Raw genomic sequence first — 20,880 nt, 5'->3', positions numbered from 1 at the left:
CATTAACAACGATTACTGCATAAACTGTGCGAGTGTTTTGACCGCCAAAAGAACGTCGCTGAGCGAGTTTTTCTTTAATTGCTCGTCTCGCTGCGACAAAGTAATGAAAAAAGAATTCGATAGTGGGATAACTTCCTAATAGATATAAAATGATAAACTTAAGGCGATCAAAACGTAGCCATGTATGTCAGCTCTATTTATTTCTAAGTTCCAAGTAACTTTACGATTACTACCACGAAGTAGGGCGGATTACTACAAAGTTGTGACGTCATCCATTGACGGTTCGTAACGTATAAAGCGTATACTAGAGGGGTGGTATAGAGTAGCCTAGCGCATGCGTTAAGCATGCTTGTGAAATTAGGGTAGCTATTTAAAGACGCTTTTGTGAACTAGATCATTTTTGGCTACGGGCAAAGCCACAATCTTATAAATCTAAAATCAAGAGCCTTCCCTCATAGTAACCGCAGTTTCACAAGTATCTCAAGTGCCCAATGTTAGTTTGGTGATCCACCCATGAGCAATAAGTTCTAAGCAATAAATTGTGAGGTATAAAAAATTAGTTATAAGTTTTGCTACAAAAAACCATTCGAAATACTAATAAAGAGTGATACTCGTGAATTTTCAAAGCAATTAAGATCATGTCATTTGATGATTCCAGCCTTAAATATTATAGTGAGCAAGATGTATTCATTGATACAGCCAGTGCCTTAATCAGTGATAACTAAATTACTGTGTGATTTGAATTGGATACGTATCGACGACCATCTGTACGGTATGTTTATGTGGTTTATAACCTCAAACTTTGCTAGTGTAAGCGACAATCGATAAGACTGCAGCATAACCTCTTTACAACCTGCCTGTGTTCGATCGGTTAAGTTAAGTATCTTCTATAATAATTAAGTATAGGCCTATTAACTGGAGTGAATTCATTCAAACCCTACGAAACCATATTTAAATGAGAATTAATTAGATAAATGTACTAAAAAGTGTTTTAGGTTAGGTTGTGATAAGCTGTCTTTGACGTAACTCGTTACGTAATAGACAGCGAAAACTTCATCAAATCTAAATTCTATACAACTTCTTGTAGCTGGTTGTATCTGTTTTTCTTAATCATTTACTAAGAAAATTTGATTTTTATGATACACTCTTTTTATAATAATAATTGCGTAGGCACGGTCACATAATAGAACGAGTTTTTATTATGTTTTGTCTGTTATATAATATATTATCACAATGCAATGTATACCTAGTTAATTTTTAAAATCAAACTCAAATCGTTCATTTATAATAGGTGCCATTGCACACTTTTTGATTGGCAATGGTTGAATTTCTGAAATAATGATGTACCTAATTATTAATACATTACGTAAACCTAAAACTAAAGCTACGAGCTTCATTAATTAAAAGTTCCGATTCAGTAATTCTATAGCATTATTCCATAATTCCATAACATTTACCATTTAATTCAAAATTAAATTTGAATCAAACATTATATAGTACATTATTTTAATATTGAAACTCAATCAAATTAAAGTTTTATATTTTCTACATTTCAATTTTAATCAGATCAGCTTGGAATAACAATTATTCTATGAAATAAAAGCTCTAAAGCATATTTACAGTCATCGTGATTCGAATATCCCACTACGCCTTTACTCAACTTATGGCTTTTCATCTTAGTAATTTTTAACCGACTTCCAAAAAAGGAGGAGGTTCTCAATTCGTCGAATCTTTTTTTTTATGTAAGCTTCCCGATTACTCAAGAACCCCTGGACCGATTTTGTTTGTTTTTTGTTTGAAAGGGTATACTGTGCAGGTGGTCCCATATAAATTTGGTGAAGATCTGATGAATATCTTCGGAGATGCAGAACAGAACTCCTCAATGGATAAGAGCAAATTGCTCGCGATCAGTGTAATAGCTTAGTAAACAGTAGGGTTTTAACTGGGCATAGCATATTATAGTACAGTGGGACCACTAAAAATTGTGAAATAAAAAAAATTCAAAAGAAAAATAAAACCGACTTCAAATACCACAAACACTAAAAAGTAAAAAATAACTTTTGTTTAGCTACCTACCGTGTAATGTACCTAAGTATGAAGTCGAGCGAGCATATTAAAACAAAATTAGAAATCTAAGAGTGAAGCTCGCTCGACTTCATACCTAGGCACATTACACGCAAAAGTTATTTTTTACTTTTTAGTGTTTGTGGTTTTTGAAGTCGGTTTTATTTTTCTTTATTGATAGCGGGGTGCGTGGGCCGGCGAATGTTCCTTAGTTGTGGCCTAACGGTCACGGAACACAGTTACATCATTTAAAAAAATTGAAATATGTTTCAATTTTTAAACTAAGATAACTATACCAAGTGGGGTATCATATGAAAGAGCTTTACCTACCTGTACATTTTAAAACAGATTTTTATTTATTTTTATGGATAATAGTTTTTGTTTTATCGTGCAAAATGTCGGAAAAAATACCCGAGTACGGAACCCGGTGCGCGAGTCTGACTCGCACTTGGCCGGTTTTTTTCTATATTGTATATGTGTATGTAGTGAAAAAAAGCTAATAGGTAACTTGCGATAGATTCGCCATTTATTAATGGATTAAGAGCCCGCGAGGGCGCAGCTTTTATAAAATAACGAAGGTCTCTTCGTCATTGTATAAAGGCTGGGAAGAACGATCAGTGACTATGAAGTTTGGGTCAAGATGGCTTTGGAAGATAACAAGTAAAAAACCGGCCAAGTGCGAGTCAGACTCGCACACTGAGGGTTCCGTACTCGGGTAATTTTCCGACATTTTGCACGATAAAACAAAAAAACTATTATCCATAAAAATAAATAAAAATCTGTTTTAGAATGTACAGGTAGGTAAAGCTCTTTCATATGATACCCCACTTGGTATAATTATCTTAGTTTAAAAATTGAAACATATTTTAATTTTTTTAAATGATGTAACTGTGTTCCGTGACCGTTAGGCCACAACTAAGGAACATTCGCCGGCCCACGCACCCCGCTATCAATAAAGAAAAATAAAACCGACTCCGTTTTAATTTTTTATGACGTTTTAAAAAACTACTTACTAGATCTCGTTAAACCAATTTTTGGTGGAAGTTTGCATAGTAATGTACATTGTACATTTTTTTTAGTTTTATCATTCTCTTATTTTAGAAGTTACAGGGGATGTCCCCCCCCCCCACACATTTTACCACTGTGGAAGTGTCTCTCGCGCCAACTATTGAGTTTTGAAAAAAATAATATAAGTAACCTCAATATCATTTTTAAAGACCTATCCATAGATACCCCACACGTATGGGTTTGATGAAAAAAAAAAAATTGAGTTTCAGTTCTAAGTTTGGGGAACCCCCAAAATTTATTGTTTTTTATCTATTTTTATGTGAAAATCTTAATGCGGTTCACAGAATACATCTAATTACCAAGTTTCAACAGTATAGTTCTTATAGTTTCGGAAAAAAGTGGCTGTGACATACGCCAGACAGAAAGACAGACAGACATGACGAATCTATAAGGGTTCCGTTTTTTGCCATTTGGCTACGGAACCCTAAAAAGCTTTAAAAAATCTTACGGAAAAGTATAAATGGTTTTTTTTTTAATATTTTTTTCGGAATAGTATGAGAAGTCACGTCATGCATTGCCAGACGCCAAGTACCGTGGCAACCCCCTACCCACCCCTACCAGACACTTTTAAACTTTAGGGGGTTGCCACGTTACTAAGTGTCTAGCAATCTATGTGATTTCTTATACCATTCCGAAGAAAATAAAAATTAGACTTCATACTTTGATGTAAGATTTTGTACACCTTTGTTACCTGTTATCTCCCCAAAGCCACCATGATCTAAGCTTCATAGTCGCTGATCGTCCCTGCCTGTTTTGGGATCAATACGCAGATAAACTCTCAGATTTTTTTAAAATAACGAAGGTCTGCCCCTCGCTGGTTCTCTCTGTATAAGTAAGTGTCTCATTGTACATTTTTATTTAAGAAGAAACCAGCCAAATGTGAGTCGGACACGTGCACCGAAAGTTCCGTACTACAGAAGAAGTAAAACGATCTAAAAATCACTTTTGTTAACGAATCGCAACACTAACTTTGTTTGTAGAGGGTTATTATTACTATGGGTCAGAGCATTGGTTTTATTTTTTCTGTAAAATATATTATAAGTACATATATTTCTATAAACCGTAATTATTTCCGATTTTTCAATTAGTAAACTTCGGACTTTCGGGGCGAAACGGTTTTTTTATCGATATTTTGGACGATAAATCAAAGACGAAGACGATGCATAAAATTAAATAAAAATCCGTTTTAGAATATGCAGCTGAAGCCCTTTCATATGATAACTCACTTGGTATAACTTATCTTACTTTGAAAATTGAAAATACTAATTCTTTGTTGATTAACACATATTTTTTTAGGGTTCCGTGCCTCAAAAGGAAAAACGGAACCCTTATAGGATCACTTTGTTGTCTGTCTGTCTGTCTGTCCGTCCGTCCGTCCGTCCGCGCATCCGTCCGTCCGTCCATCCGTCCGTACGTCCGTCCATGTGTGTCAAAAAAACCTATAGGATACTTCTCGTTGACCTAGAATTATGAAATTTGGCAGATAGGTCTTATAGCACAAGTAAAGGAATAAATATGAAAATCGTGAATTTGCGGTTACATCACAGAAAAAAAATTAAATTGTGTTTCAATTTTCAAAGTAAGATAACTTTACCAAGATATGTAAGATAATAATTTATCTAATAGGTACGAGGATTCCAAACACTACCGTGGTCTGAGAAGAGCCCATAACTTTATTATTTTTTGCATACTAGTATTATAAATGCGAAAGTGTGTCTGTCTGTCTGCTACCTTTTCACGCCCCAATAGTTTAACCGATTCTGACGAAATTTGGTACAGGGTTAGCTTATATCTCGGGGGCGGACATAAGCTTTTTTTATCCCGGAAAATCAAAGAGTTCCTACGGGATTCTCAAAAACCCATCCGCTTAACCGATTTGTATGAAATTTGGTACCGAGGTAGCTTGCATCCCTGTAATTGACATAGGCAACTTTTTATCCCGGGAAATCAACAGTTCCCCCTGGATCTTTAAAAACCTAAATCCATGCGGACGAAGTCGCGGGCATCCCCTAGTATTCCCTAAATTACTATACTTAGCCATACAGACACATTTTATGGAATTTTTACTTTAATACTATCCTCTTTATAACTTGATATTTGTACGAAATTTGCATGCATTTTTTTACTTTTAAATGATTTAACATACTAATATTACAAATGCGAAAGTGTGTCTGTCTGTCTGCTAACTTTTCACGGCCCAATAGTTTGATCGATTCTGACGAAATTTGGTACAGGGTTAGCTTATATCTCGGGGGTGGACATAAGATATTTTTTATCCCGGAAAATCAAAGAGTTCCCACGGGATTCTCAAAAACCCATCCGCTTAACTGATTTGCATGAAAGGTACCGAGGTAGCTTGCATCCCTGTAATTGACATAGGCAACTTTTTATCCCGGAAAATCAAACAATTCTCACGGGATCTTAAAAATCCTAAATCCACGCGGACGAAGTCGCGGGCATACTCTAGTCTTATATAAACTATGATTATTGCAATGACCCTGAAAAAAGTTCGTATTACTAGGTACTCTGCGATACATATAATATAAGGCTGGCCGCATATTATATGAATTAATTTATTTATCAGTAAAATAGCCGCTGTAAGCACAACAACTTCCCTGGCACAGTGGTGGGCGCTGTGGTCTTATAAGTAGCAGGTCCTAGGGTCGATTTTCGGCAGGGCAATTTGGGAATTGAAGTTTTTTAGGGTTCCGTACCTCAAAGGGAAAAACTGAACCCTTATAGGATCACTTTGTTTTCTGTCTGTCTGTCTGTCCGTCGTGTCTGTCAAGATTCTAGGTCCCATTGACCTAGAATCATGAAATTTGGCTGGTAGGTAGGTCTTATAGCACAAGTATAGGAATAAATCTTAATGTCACATAAAAAATTTAGTGTCACATGTGAGTGAACAGTTAACTAGTAAACTTATAAGCCGCAAACCGCATCGAGAATTGGAAATGACATTCTAGATACAGGTAAATCTAGTTAGGAGTCAGATCCACCACCCACGCAAATATTTATGTGGTTTTAAAAACTATGTGGAAATAAAGTTATTATTATTATTAAATCTGATAACCCCGAATTTGTGGTCACATCATTAAAATAAAAATTAAAATATGTTTCAATTTTCAAAGTAAGATAACTATTCATATGATATCATATTTCATATGATTTCCCACTTAGTAGTGGGAAATCATATGAAAGGGCTTTACCTGTACATTCTAAAACGGTTTTTATTTATTTTTATGCATGATGGTTTTCGATATATCGTGCAAAATGTTGGAAAAAATACCCGAGTACGGAACCCTCAGTGCGCGAGTTCGACTCGTACTTGGCCGGTTTTTTTTTATACTGCTGCTAGTCTGGTCTGGTGGGAGGCGAGGTACCACCCTACCGGTAAAGCCGTACCTCCAAGCGTTTAGCATTCTGGTACGATGTTATGAAGTGACTGATGACGGGTATTGGTGTGATAAAAACAGCGAAATCCTTTCCAAGTTAGTCCGCTTACATATTATTAGACTGCATTATCACTTACCACTAGGGGAAATCGCACTCAACGGTTAACTATCACTGACGCAAAAAAATATGACGCTTGCTACAAGGCTACTTAAGCGTTTTTAACCCCCGACCCAAAAAGAGGGGTGTTATAAGTTTGACGTGTGTATCTGTGTATCTGTGTGTCTGTGTATCTGTGTATCTGTGTATCTGTCTGTGGCATCGTAGCGCCTAAACGAATGAACCGATTTTAATTTAGTTTTTTTTGTTTGAAAGGTGGCTTGATCGAGAGTGTTCTTAGCTGTAATCTAAAAAAAATGGTTCAGCCGTTTAAGAGTTATCAGCTCTTTTCTAGTTTTCTTGTAGAAAAGAAGGTTAGATAACCGTTAGGTTCATAATATTATGTCAATAGACAAATGTCAAGCTGTCAAGATGGACGTTGCCTAAATACATAATTATTTATATGAAAATGATGTTTTGGAAAACTCAAATACTTTGGATCGTCGGGGGTGTTATAAATTTTTAATTTACACTTGTTCTGTCTATTGTTATAATAAAACCAACTGAAGTTTCACGACGCATGAGATTTGAAAGGTCGGAGGTTCGATCCCAAACACCTCTAACTTTTCGTATTTATATGTGTTTTTAGCAATTAAGTGTCACTTGCTTTAACGGTGAAGGAAACCTGCACGCCTGTGAGTTTTCCATAATGTTCTCAGAGACGCATAAAGTCTGCCAATTCGCCGCAGGCCAGCGTAGCGGACCTTGGCCTACATCTTTCTCATCCTGAGAGGAAACCTGTACTCAGTAGTGTGTCGGTGATGGGTTGATCATGTTGATGTTTCAAATCACGCTTCTAAATGAAATGAAAGTTATTTTTTACTTTGTAGTGTTTTTCTTGGAAGTTGATTGTTATTAGGATCCGTACCTCAAAAGGAAAAAACGGAAACCTTATAGGACTGCTTTATTGTCGGTCTGTCCGTCTGTCGCGTCTGTCAAGAAACCTATAGGGTACTTCCTGTTGACCTAGAATCATGAAATTTGGCAGGTAGGTACGTCTTAAAGCACAAATAAACGAAAAAACCCAAAAACTGTATATTTTTGTTACTTAGGTACATCACAAAAAAAATATGTGTTCATGAACAATTAATCAGTATTTTCAATTTACAATGTAAGATAATTATACCAAGTGGGGTATCATATTAAAGGGCTTTTAAAAAAACCTGTTCATTCTAAAACAGATTTTTGTTTATTTTATGCATAATATTTTTTTGATTTATCGGGCAAAATGTCGGAAAAAATACCCGAGTATGGAACGCTCGGTGAGCGAGTCTGACTTTCACTTGACTGCTTTTTTCTTTTGTAAAAGTAATAAGTTTGACGTGTGTATCTGTGTGTCTGTGTATCTGTGTATCTGTCTGTGGCATCGTAGCGCCTAAACGAATGAACCGATTTTAATTTTCTTTTTTTTGTTTGAAAGGTAGCTTGATCGAGAGTGTTCCTAGCTATAATCCAAAAAAATTGGTTCAGCCGTTTTAAAGTTATCAGCTCTTTTCTAGTTTTCTTGTAGAAAAGAAGGTTAGATAACCCTTAGGTTCATAATATTCAAGTGTCAATTGACAAATGTCAAGCTGTCAAGATGGACGTTGCCTGGATACATAATTATTTATTTGAAAATGATGGAAAATGATGTTTTGGAAAACTCAGATACTTTGGATCGTAGGCGCGGAATAGTCTAAGAAAAGCGGTTCAGCCGTTCGAAAGTTATCAGCTCTTTTTAACCCCCGACCCAAAAAGAGGGGTGTTATAAGTTTGACGTGTGTATCTGTGTATCTGTGTGTCTGTGTATCTGTGTATCTGTGTATCTGTGTATCTGTGTTACTGTGTATCTGTGTATCTGTGTATCTGTCTGTGGCATCGTAGCGCCTAAACGAATGAACCGATTTTAATTTAGTTTTTTTTGTTTGAAAGGTGGCTTGATCGAGAGTGTTCTTAGCTATAATCTAAAAAAATTGGTTCAGCCGTTTAAGAGTTATCAGCTCTTTTCTAGTTTTCTTGTAGAAGAGAAGGTTAGATAACCGTTAGGTTCATAATATTATGTCAATAGACAAATGTCAAGCTGTCAAGATGGACGTTGCCTAAATACATAATTATTTATTTGAAAATGATGTTTTGAAAACTCAGATACTTTGGATCGTCGGGGGTGTTATAAATTTTTAATTTACACTTGTCTAGTTACTGTAACCTTCACTTGTCGGGGGTGTTGAAAATTTTTAATTTACACTTGTAGCAATAATTGATCTACTTTAAAATCATAGATATGTTTTAAAATAATAGATTTGACTGAATTAGTTTCCTAATTATTATGATCATGTTTGATTTGTAAAGTAGGCAAATCAATTTAAAAGACATCAATCATTTGTATAGTCTAGTTATTACATTAGGGTTTAGGGTTTATAGTTCAATGTATGCAAGAGTGACGACAGTGCGCTTAATTATGTACATCAAGCTTTATAGTTCAATGCATCAGAACCAATGTTACGAAGTATACTCTATACAGACTGCAGTCCAGTATAATAGAGACCATGTTACGGAATCCAATCAGTTTAATATCTCCTGATGTCCAATATAGTTATTATTCAACCGTGAAAGTCCTATTCAAACTAGTTTGTCTGAGTAGTAGACATCGTTGGCCAAAATCAATCAATATGGAAACTGCAGTCAGTATATAAACCTATGGCTGAAAATTGAAACGTTTCTTAGTAGGTACCTACTCGTATCTAGATATTATGTACTTACTTGAGAATTTCATCTATACTTGCAAATAAACAAAATTGAAGTTATGTTTGTAATGTAAAGCTGTTAGCTTTTTACCGAATGCCAAAAAACTAATTTTATAATTTTTGTCCATCTCTGTCTGTCTGTCTGTTTGTTCACGCTAATCTCCAAAACGACTGGACCGGTTTTGGTGAGACTGCCACTGGCAAATAGCAGATGTATAAGGAGTACATTTGGCTACTTTTTATAACTGTACTTAACCTAATATAAATAATTATTATAATGGTTTTATTTATATAACCAGGATATACATAACCTAAAAGGTGTGTTATGGGCATAAATAATGTGGTTAAATTTAGTTTATTAAAAACTTTTTCATTTTATTGTAATCCATACTAATATTTACATACGCATTTATATGCGAAAGTGTGTCTGTCTGTCTGTCTGCTACCTTTTCACGGCCTAATAGTTTGATCGATTCTGACGAAAGGTTCAGGGTTAGCTTATATCCTGGGGACGGACATAGGCCACTTTTTATCCCGGAAAATTAAAGAGTTCCCACGGGATTCCTAAAACTCCATCCACTTAAACGATTTCTATGTTTGGTACCAAAGTAGCTGGCATCCCTGTAATTGACATAGGCATTTTATCCCGGAAAATCAAACAGTTCCCACGGGATCTTTTAAAACCTAAATCCACGCGGACGAAGTCGCGGGCATCCTCTAGTATTTTATAAGATTAATATTCTAATACGTTGTGTACCTACTTACCTTTAAAAACTTGATTTTCGATGTTATCGAGCCTATCATCGGAATCGCCATTTTTATCATTGACTTCAAAGCTAAATCTACAATAATTCTTTTCTTCCGAGAAAATGAAGCCATAATTTTCCATGGTCATACAAGAAAGACTTAAACAAGTAAATCGTTATTTTCCATGAATACTGTGAAGGTAGTTCATAGCGTTAGAACACGCCCACTTTCCGTCGAATCGAACCGCTAGTGACGATACGACGTGGCGCGGGCGTGTGTAAAACATTTTATCCCGGAAAAGCAAAGATTTCCCACGAGATTTTTAAAAACCTCAATCCACGCGGTCGTAGTCGCGGGCGTCATCTAGTATGAAAATATAAAAAGGTTGTACGGTAAACAAAACCGTATTGTACCTACTTTAAAACTATGTCACAGTCCACGACAGAAACTTCTAACAAAACTTGAGGATTAAAAAATTCTACTTATATCAAGTGGCATCATGTTAGTTTCAAATATTATATTAAGTAAAACTAGATGCTGCCCGCAGCTTCGCCTGCGTGGATTGGTCAGATCCCCTGCAGCATCAGGATTGAGAAGTTGGAATCCAAGTTTTTTATGAAACAATCTCTCAAAGTTCCCTTAACGATAAAAAAAATACGCAAATCAGTTCAGAAATCTCGGACATATCAGTGTACATAGGTAAAAAAACAACTCCATTTTTCAAAGTCGGTTAAAAAAGTAGCCTATGTTACTCCTTGGTTAATCCTCTACTTGTCTGTGAAAGTCCCGTCAAAATAGGTTTAACCATTCTGAAGATTACCCCGTTCAAACAGAAGCGACACTTCAATTTTATTTATTAGTATAGATTCAAAATTTTTGATTTCACGTCACCCTTAGAGCTGAAACACCTAATATTTATCAAATGTCGATTCAGGATCAAACCGAGTGTCATTCTAGTTCATTTATGTTCTGATTATGATCGTGGGGATCGTCGTATTCTTTCGTTGTGGAGACCGTTGGTTCCGGACTCAGAAATTGCGAGAAATGATCGCCCGTGCTCGCAATTTCACAGCACGCGATTTGCGACTGAGCGCTGCCTGCTGTGCCGTGGCGAATCGCGCGTCGTTGTCCCCGCCACCACGCCCGCTGCCGCTTCCCTGAAAGTTCGCTGTGAGTTGGTTCCCGGAATAATCGACAACGCCATCTCACGCTCAAATTATTTATATTTTCACCTCACTAACTCAAAAAGGGCACCTTTGCTGTCTAAAACAAGTAAGCAAAAGTCGTTTTTGCTCACTCAGTGAGAAAAAGTGTTGTCTCAAAAAAGTTCAACACTTTTTCTCACTGAGTAAGCAAAAACGACTTTTGCTCATTGGTTTCAGCCAGCAAAGACCCCCTTTTTGGACTAGTGAGGTGAAAAGTTGTATATGTATAGCAAAGTTTTTGGTTCTTGTGCCTTTGAATCCCTCACTACGCTCAGATATCACAAGCGTAAAATGAACTTTGCTATCTTGTTGAACAAATAACTATTTCTTATTTAGTATGAAGTACTTAAATAAAATTATTGTATGGAATGTAATCAATAAACTTTAATATGTATTAAAGTAATAGGTTAATAAATAAATAAATGAATGACATCTAAAGTGGATCTTTTTTTCGATAACATCGAGGACGGGTCCTCCTCTCAGAATAAGAAAGGCTTGGGAGTCAGACCGCATTGCTGGCTTAGTGCAAATTGGCCGACTTCACACCTTTGAGAATATTATGGAGAACTCTCCTCAGGCATGCAGATTTCCACCAGTGTTTTTATTCAACGATTTTTATTTGATAAAAATGCACATAACTCTGAAAAATTCAGGTGCGTGCCCGGGATTGAACCCCCGATATTCCTATTAAAAGGTCGACATCTTATCCACTAGGCTTTCAGCGTTTATTTTAACATAAATGATTGATATTGGTAAAATCAAAAAATATTTAAAAACCTGACTTCCAAAACCATCACAAAGTAAAAAAATAATTTTTTCACCTCTCTAGCTCAAACTGGGCATCTTTGCTGCCCAAAACCAGAGAGCAAAACTCGTTTTTGCTCACTAGAGGGAGAAAAAGTGTTTTGAATTTAGAACGCTTTGGATTGGCATTTCTTCAATTCATCGTCACAAGAAACGTTCGGAAATGTTGTATATAATATTATTGCGTTCCCCATACATTTTATTTCGGCAATTTTTTTTACTCTCTATTTTATTATTTGAAATATTTACTTTGATAATTCTGTAACACAACATGAAACATAAAAGAAAATTAAAATTAATTAATTAATATATTTTATTTTATGATTGACACAATTCCGAACGCAGACTAAAAAGGAATAAAACATGGCGGAAAAACAAAAGAAAAATTGTATACGAGGTCTTAAATCTTAATAAAAACATACCTATCTAATTTCTTTGTAGATAATTGTAATAAAAGTTTTGAAAATAACAAAATGAGTGATTCTAGTGACAATTTAAAACCATTAGTTATTAAAGGAATCAGTGCCTAACGCTGAATTAAAACTTTAACGATTTATTTTTAACGATTAGAAACTTGCTAAAGGTGTGAAGATCTACTCAGAAACTGGTTTTATCATATAAACACGTAATATACTTACAAGAATGTAAAAATTTCTTAGTGTTTCAATAAATAATTATTTTTCTTACATACCTATTGTATTTTTTTCGCTATTGAGGTGAAAAGTTGTATGTATCACACGATAGCAAATTTTTTGTTTTTTTGTGCCTTTGAACCTCTCGCTACACTCAGGATTCTAACTTAGAATCCTTCGCCCGCTCGGGGTTCAAACTAGGCACTCGCAACAAAAATGAATTTTGCTATCTTGTTGAACAAATAACTATTGTTTCTATATAGATAGAACCTTTTTATTATACTTAGTAATTTATTTCTTTTAACGATTAACATGAAAATCACACGTGGAACTTCATTATATTTAGAAAAAACAGTAAAAAGGGCCTTTGTTGATGTCTATCAGATAGACGACTAGTTTTAAAGCAAAGCAAATAGCGCTGTTACGACAGCCGTCGCAATGAAGCTCTGGCGTGCCGTCGAATATACTTCCTTCATGTCCAACCACTTGCCAGCGTTCCACATGCAGAAACGTACCCCGTTGAAATAGTGGTAAACGAACGGTGCGCCTAAAATGATCTTTATCACAAATATGGATGGCCGTGAAAGATCCAAGCTTTGGATTATTGACACGTAAGTTTCCACGCCGTTCGAGAGGAACAGGCTGCCGAATGCCATCAATACAGCGTATGCTGTTACAATTAAACCTGAAACCAAAAAAAAGTGTTTTTCTTTATTTGATTAAGTTAGCCTATGCCACTTGTCGACCAGCACTGATTCTTGGGAGAGGCTACGGCTGTGGCTAGTGTCACCCTTCCGACAAAGCCGTGCCACCAAGCGATTGAGCGTTCCTCATAATCGTCAACCGATAGACGTCCACTGCCGGACATAGGTTTCTTGTAAGGGTTTCCACACGCCACGGTTTTGTGCCGTCTGAATCCAGACGCTCTCGTTTGATGTCACCAACAGTCCGGCTCGTTGAAGATCTTTCGTGCTGCGCTGTGCTTCCCGGTGCGAGCTCGGTATTCTAGCATTTTGGGACCACAACTTCTATCGGTTTTTGGAACTATGTGCCCTGTCCATTTCCACTTCAGCTTCAAAACTCGTTGAGTTATGTCGGTTACTCTGGATCTCCTACGGAGTTCCTCGTTTCTAATTTGATTATGTAAAGAGACTCCAAGCATAGCTCTCCCCATTGCCCACTGAGTAACTTTGAGCTTTCTTATGTTTAGTTTAGTTTACGACGAAGTCTCGGCTCCATGTCATCACTAGCAACACACTGCTTGGAGGCATTTACTCTTTAAGAAATACTTGCCAGTAATACGCTGTACTATAGAGGTCATAGCCGGCAGGGTTGGTGCGTATACTGTCAAATGCGGTGACATTGGCCGATTCAGTTTCATGTTCTTCGCGTCGTGACAAGTATATACCAGGGGCTCGTAAGACTTATATGATATTTGATGTTTTGCTTTGCCTGACGGACCGCCGCCATCACCACACGGGTTCTTGTAATGTACGCCGGAATCATTGGCCAAAGATGTTGACGATGGGACGAACCAGGTCCTGTAAGAAAATTTCATTCTATATGTCCAAACGGAAGGGGTAGGCCACAAGGGTGTAGGCTACGACCTTATATCCTACACTTTAGCGTTTGATCTGATTTGTTTATTCAAGTTAAAAGGGGTTGTTGAAAGGGATTCAAATTAGGATAATTTATTTACAAGTACGTAAACTCAGTTTTCATAGAGGTGAAGTTCTCATAGTGCTTATTACATTTCTCGACTTCATTATATGCTCTGTATAAATGCGCCTTCTTGAGAGATTGTAAGTCTCAACATCGCATTGTAGAAATATAATACGCTTAAGAGCTTACACCTTTATTTCTACAGCATATAATGCAACACGAATGGGAGATAAGTCTAGATATTTACTTTAAGAGGGGTCTCTCCGTCACTCGCTTCATACAAACGTAGTTCCAATTTCATTTGAATATTAAGCAACCAAAGTCCATGAAATTTTGCAGACATATTCTAGAAACTAATATCTATGTCTGTGGTTTTCCAGATTTCTGTTAAAATATTCGGTTTCAAAGTTACGCGGTCTTAAAAATTTACATACAAATCTTTGAGCCCCTGCAATTTTAAAACTACATATTTTTAGAAAAATCTAAAACACCACAGACACAGATATTAGTTTCTAAAATATGTCTGCAAAATTTCATGGATTTTGGTTGCTTAATATTCAAATGAAATTGGAACTACGATTGTATGAAGCGAGTGACGGAGAGAGCCCTGTTAAGGTGGATGCGACGGGTCTGCCCGCGAAAAGAAATTAGCTCTAGTATCGACTATAACTCACAAATTAGTCAATACTATAGCTAATTTCTTAAACTGGACCCTTTCAAGTAAAGATTTTTATATAAACCTGTGAGGATGATACTGCTATTGGCGCAATTAAAATGCCATAAGCCTACGTTTGCGTATTAGTTTACAAATTGCGAAAAACCAAATAAAATTTGAATTTCGCGGGCACACCCGTCTCATGCACCTTAAAATGTTTACTTAAAATAAAGAGAGATTTGTGATGCGAAAAGCGATAGAAGGATCTTTTGTTTTTATGTTTGGACCATTTTTAGTAACAACCTGTTTTGTGTACCTTTTCAATAAATAAATAAATAAAATAAAATTCTTATTAAATAATACTAGATGATGCCCGCGAGGATTTTAGTCTTTTGAAATCCCGAGGGAACTCTTTGATCTTCCGGGATCAAAAGTTTCCTATTTCAGTTTGAGGGACGCAAGCTACATTTGTACCTAGCTTGCATATAAATCTGTTAAACGGATGGGTCTTTAAGAATCCCGTGGGAACTCTTTGATTTTATGGGATAAAAAGTAACCTATGCCCGTCCCCAGGATGTAAGTTAGCCCTGTACCAAATTTCTGGGCCGTGAAAAGCTAGCAGACAGACAGACTGACAGACAGACATACTTTCGCATTTATAATACTAGTATGGATAAAATTGTATTATGAAGCAAAGTAAGTATTTTAATAGCTCCAAACTTCGGAATATTTTGTGAATCCTCAGGCCACAATACTTAAGACCTGACTGGACATTCATTAGACTCTATATCGCCAGAAGTCATAGCCACTGATTTACCCTTGGCCCTGTGATGGAGTTTCATTTACCGACTGATTTGCTAAATGACAAAGAAGACACTTGTACTTTCAGTGCATGAGACTCAATTATTGTCTATCAGTACTTCAAACTCTGACTCAATTATTGTCTATCAGTACTTCAAACTCTGTGCCCCACTATAGCCCCCACTAAATTGTAACTTCATGGCAAGCCATGGTTGGGCTACGTCGGTTACTCAGACTCTTCTAGGGATCTCCTCATTTCTGATTTGATCTCGTAGAGTTTTTTCTTAGCTAATGTCTCCATCATAATAGCTATCGGCATGCCAAAATTCAGCTTGAACCGTCCACTAATTTGAGCTGCGCGTTGATAGATCAGTGAGTCAGTCAATCAGCTTTTCCTTTTTAACCCCCGACCCAAAAAGTGGGGTGTTAGAAGTTTGACGTGTATATCTGTACATCTGTATATGGTTGAATTTGTCTGTGGCATCGTAGCTCCTAAACTAATGAACCGATTTTAATTTAGTTTTTTTTTATTTGAAAGGTGGCTTGATCGAGAGTGTTCTTAGCGATAATCCAAGAAAATCGGTTCATCCGTTTGAAAGTTATCAGCTCTTTTCTAGTTACTGTAACCTTCACTTGTCGGGGGTGTTATAAATTTTTAATTTACATTTGTATATACTTTGATGATAACATACCACTTGTTATTTATTGTTCTCAATAATTGAATAGGCTTTCTTAAGCCGTGTGATTTCAATAATAAGGTAAGCATTATTTATTTATTTTAAGTACATTAAGTATTATTTATTCGACGAATCTTGAGTTTGAATATGGTTTGAAATCTAAAACTTCAAATCTACATCATTTGGATTGACGCTTTCAAAGTAGGTTAAATTATTTTTGTTTTTAATCCTGCCAAAAAAGTTTTTTCTTCATGCGTAATTAATACAATACTATTATTAGCACAGACGACACCGTAAATAAGTATAGTTTTTAATTTATGGACTACCTACCTATTTGTTTTGCGCGGACTGTTACGAAAGGTAGGGTACCTACGGAACAACAGGAAAAATAGCTATTACCCGCGGCTTCGCTCGCGTGACTCAAGGTTTTAATAATAATTTGAGATTTAAATAAAAATTTGAGTTTTAAAAATATTTTAATAATAATGCCGTCAATCCGTAGCTCTGTTGCGGCGTTATATTGTACGACAAATGTGTGAAAAGTAGTATGCTATCCCGCGGGAAGTGTTCATATTTTTCGGGAGTAAAAGTTGCTTTTATTACTTATTAAGTCCTCAGCTATGTCTTTGCAAAAAAAGACATCAATCCGTAGTAGCTCTGTTGCGGTGTTATTGAACGACAAAAGCGTGAAAGATAGCGTGCTATCCCGCGGGAACTGCTTGTTTTTTCGGGATAAAAAGTAGTCTATGTCCTTCCCCGGAAAATATCCTAAGTTGGTATCAAGTTTCATTAAAATCGGTTCAGCGGCTGAGCCGTGAAAGCGTAGCAGACAGACAGACACACTTTCGCATTTATAATATTAGTATGGATTGTAAGAAATTGCTCTTCTGAGTTTTGGTGTGCAGTGTAGGCACCTTCTTTAGCGTCGTTAATGTAAGAATACCTATACCTTCACTTTAACAAAATGAAACCTTTTAACCTTTAAAATTTGCTTTTTTGAGCACTTATTCCTACACCATAATGGGAACAGAAATTATAATTATCCAGAGGACGCTTAGAATAGCCACCCGTGGCCTTATCGGTTGATAAGGATAATTATTTTATTTTATTCCATTTGTGGGGTGGTAAATAGCCACGGCCGTACCTTCCCACCAGACAAGACTAAAGACAATAACATGTACTACAACAATGGTAGATGCTTTTGACTATTAGACGGTTCAAAAGTAGGTACTTATAAAAGCCTAACTGAATAAAAATATTTTGAATTAGAATTGAATTAAAAATATTTTGAATTTGAATTTAATAATTTAAAAATTATAAATTCGCAAATTTGCCCCTGCCGGGAATCAAACCCTAGGCCTCCCACTTATAAGACCACCAGAGAGGTCGCCGACGGGGGTGATGACGATGATGACGATTAACTGGCGCGACTAACCGTAGAATAGAATTTGAATAGGTAGGCACCTAATTTTATACCCAAACAATTTCATGGGATCATATTTACATGTAAGTAACACGAATCATTCGTTACGCTATTCTGATTTTTAACCCCCGACCCAAAAAGAGGGGTGTTATAAGTTTGACGTGTGTATCTGTGTATCTGTCTGTGGCATCGTAGCGGCTTAACAAATGAACCGATTTTAATTTAGTTTTTTTTTGTTTGAAAGGTGGCTTGATCGAGAGTGTTCTTAGCTATGATCCAAGAAAATCGGTTCAGCCGTTTGAAAGTTATCAGTTTTTTTCTAGTTACTGTAACCTTCACTTGTCGGGGGTGTTATAAATTTTTAATTTACACTTGTTCTCTTGCAAATCAAAAATATACAAAAACAAACATTCCATTTTCACAAATATTTTGTATGCGGATTTTGTTATAATGGCTTAAGGGCGCGCTTACATTTAAACCAAAAAATGCGAGTTTTCGAGCTCCAAATTAATCATCATAGGAAAGACTTCCACATAATTGAATTCGTATTGACAGTTAATGTAACATTTTTATATAAACTATTTTATTTATTTTGTAATGATCAATCTCCCGCGCCTAGTTTTAATGAAAACAGTAACAGATTCAACTTAGAAGCCCTGAATCTGTCCTTAGAAATCATCTGATTTACTGAAAAAAAAAAAAAAAAATATAGTCTTATTGACACATAATGTACTATAAAACATGGATATTTAATCACATTAATGAGTAAAAAAAAGAACTGTTGCCAATTTTTGTAAATTATATGGCTAGTTTAACACGATTTTTTGTATTGAATAAAGCATAACTTCATTCAAAAATTTATGTGAAAATAAACTATGTTCTTTAACGAATCTATTTATGTAAGTAGTTTTGGTAACAATCCACTTATTTGATCTAACATTAAAAAAAAACATCACTCCAAATTGCAATAAGCAGCCACGCAATAAACAAAATAGTCAATAAACAAAATAGTATTTTTAAATATGATACATTAAAATATGTCAATACGAAGAATTGGTTTATTAACATATGTATTCAATTATGTTAAAGATTTTTCTATTGTGGTAAATTTAGCGCTTGAAAATTTAAATTTTTTGATTTTTGTGTAAGCGCGGCCTTAAACAATATTTAATCCGTTAGAGATTAACTGTGTTATAGTTATAGTTCCCTAAAAGCTTTTAAGGGTGGATTTCCCAACAGCAATATACGCATGGATGAAATCGGTAGTGTCGAACGTAACTACCCAGTTCTTGTATTTTTAACCCCCGACCCAAAAAGAGGGGTGTTATAAGTTTGACGTGTGTATCTGTGTATCTGTCTGTGGCATCGTAGCGCCTAAACGAATGAACCGATTTTAATTTACTTTTTTTTGTTTGAAAGGTGGCTTAATCGAGAGTGTTCTTAGCTATAATCCAAGAAAATCGGTTCAGCCGTTTGAAAGTTATCAGCTCTTTTCTAGTTACTGTAACCTCCACTTGTCGGGGGTGTTATAAATTTTTAATTTACACTTGTTTTCTATGTGGAACCTATCCATATCAATAAATATTTCTTGATTACACACTTGTGCCCTCCTTTTCAAAAACCAACCGTGCATGGCAGCAACCACGAAAAACACTAGTTTATGTAAAAGGTTATCAAAATTATATTTCTTTGACTTAGTTGAAAATTGGGTTCATTATCATTTAAAAACTGGTCAAGTGCGAGTTCAACTTGCATACGGAGGGTCCCGTACCATCGTTCAAAAAATAAAACTTTTACTTTTTGCTAACCAAAAATTCATAGTTTTCGGATTTTTGCCTTTACTTGTGCAATAATTGTTTAATTTGTAAGACATTGCTATCTGCAGAGTTTCATCATTCTAGATCTGTGAAAGATTGTCATTGAACGGAGGAGGGAGGAGATTTTTAATCTCTAAGCCGCGTTTGGACCTTTATTTACTCCTCTTTTTGGGTCGGGGGTTAATAAACTTGGAAACTGCCATGGCAAATGAGACATAATGACAAAAGAGAACAAAACGAACTACATAATGTTATTAACGTTATAGTCATATCACAAGATAAAATTGAAAACTAAAACCCGACTGCGATCGTCTTCATAAACGCTGAAATATTAGAGTGAAATAGTTTTTCTGTCACTTTGTATATTTTAATGTTGTTGTGCATTTATACTCATGAACTCAGAATTTCCTCCTCTTTCATCTCACTCGATACATACTCGAATAGCAAAAAAATTTTTTTGACGAATTGGTTAGCACGGGGGATGTGTGGGTGCGCAGGGCGTCCCCACCCCGATTGCGATGGCGACCTGTGCCGAACTATACCTACTCTACTTTGATATCCAATGATATCAGAATTTTATGTTAGGAAAACATGCCGCAACGTTGACAAGCATTGGCATTTGCGTTCAATTTCAATATTTGTACAGCGTTAAAGCTACAGGTTGGCTCAATCATGAAAATCGTTGATGTGGAATGCATGAAAAAGTGACTAAGTATTCAAATACTGTGTATTTACAAATTATCCTGGTCCACAAATTTTGACTTTGAAAAAGTATTCTGCACGTAAAGTGGCTTTTTTTATTAATTGGGCTACCACTCAATGTGAAAATAATAATATTTTTCACATACCGGTTAGTCAACATCGAAAATTTTGCTAAGTACGCAACAAAATGAGAGTAAAATTATTACCACCTTTTTTAAGGTAATATTTTATTCATCACAATCAAAATCAACTGAAATTATACTAACATTGCTATAAGCATTTGATTGTGAAAGTGATTTCAATTATTGTTCACTAGCCGATGCCCGCGACTTCGCCATCGTGGAATTA

At 35.8% G+C, this 20,880-nt stretch overlaps 2 protein-coding genes across 4 annotated transcripts in view; one reads left to right on the top strand and one right to left on the bottom strand.

The window, feature by feature from the left end:
* Positions 1-352: 352 nt before the first annotated feature.
* Positions 353-20,880, top strand: part of LOC123880349 (protein SCAI) — a 58,617-nt gene continuing 38,089 nt past the window's right edge. For 2 of the 3 annotated variants that reach the window (XM_045928446.1, XM_045928445.1), the window contains exons 1-2: positions 353-546; positions 659-772. The gene's annotated coding sequence lies outside the window, so the exon portion shown is untranslated. Of the gene's footprint in view, positions 773-20,880 lie in introns of all 3 variants that reach the window. The other variant, XM_045928447.1, reaches the window with a different exon arrangement.
* LOC123880375 (succinate dehydrogenase cytochrome b560 subunit, mitochondrial-like) lies at positions 13,069-16,761 on the bottom strand. Its single transcript, XM_045928485.1, has 3 exons — positions 16,606-16,761; positions 14,089-14,336; positions 13,069-13,480 (listed from the first exon to the last, which is right to left on the bottom strand). Exons 1-3 carry the CDS (start codon positions 16,677-16,679, stop codon positions 13,194-13,196), a joined length of 609 nt encoding a protein of 202 aa, XP_045784441.1. The 5' UTR covers positions 16,680-16,761; the 3' UTR covers positions 13,069-13,193.

The sequence above is a fragment of the Maniola jurtina genome, chromosome Z (genome assembly GCF_905333055.1).
Source record: "Maniola jurtina chromosome Z, ilManJurt1.1, whole genome shotgun sequence".
Lineage (NCBI taxonomy): Eukaryota > Metazoa > Arthropoda > Insecta > Lepidoptera > Nymphalidae > Maniola > Maniola jurtina.
The sequence above is the reverse complement of the archived record's forward strand: the minus strand, read 5'-3'. Positions and strand labels throughout refer to the sequence as shown.

Coding starts and splice junctions, on each gene's coding strand:
- LOC123880375 (XM_045928485.1), bottom strand. CDS start 16,679: ATGCTTACCTTATTATTGAAATCACACGGCTTAAGAAAGCCTATTCAA. Junction 14,337..16,605: donor AGAACAATAAATAACAAGTG/GTATGTTATCAT, acceptor ATTTTCTTACAG/GACCTGGTTCGTCCCATCGT. Junction 13,481..14,088: donor TATAGTACAGCGTATTACTG/GCAAGTATTTCT, acceptor TTTTGGTTTCAG/GTTTAATTGTAACAGCATAC.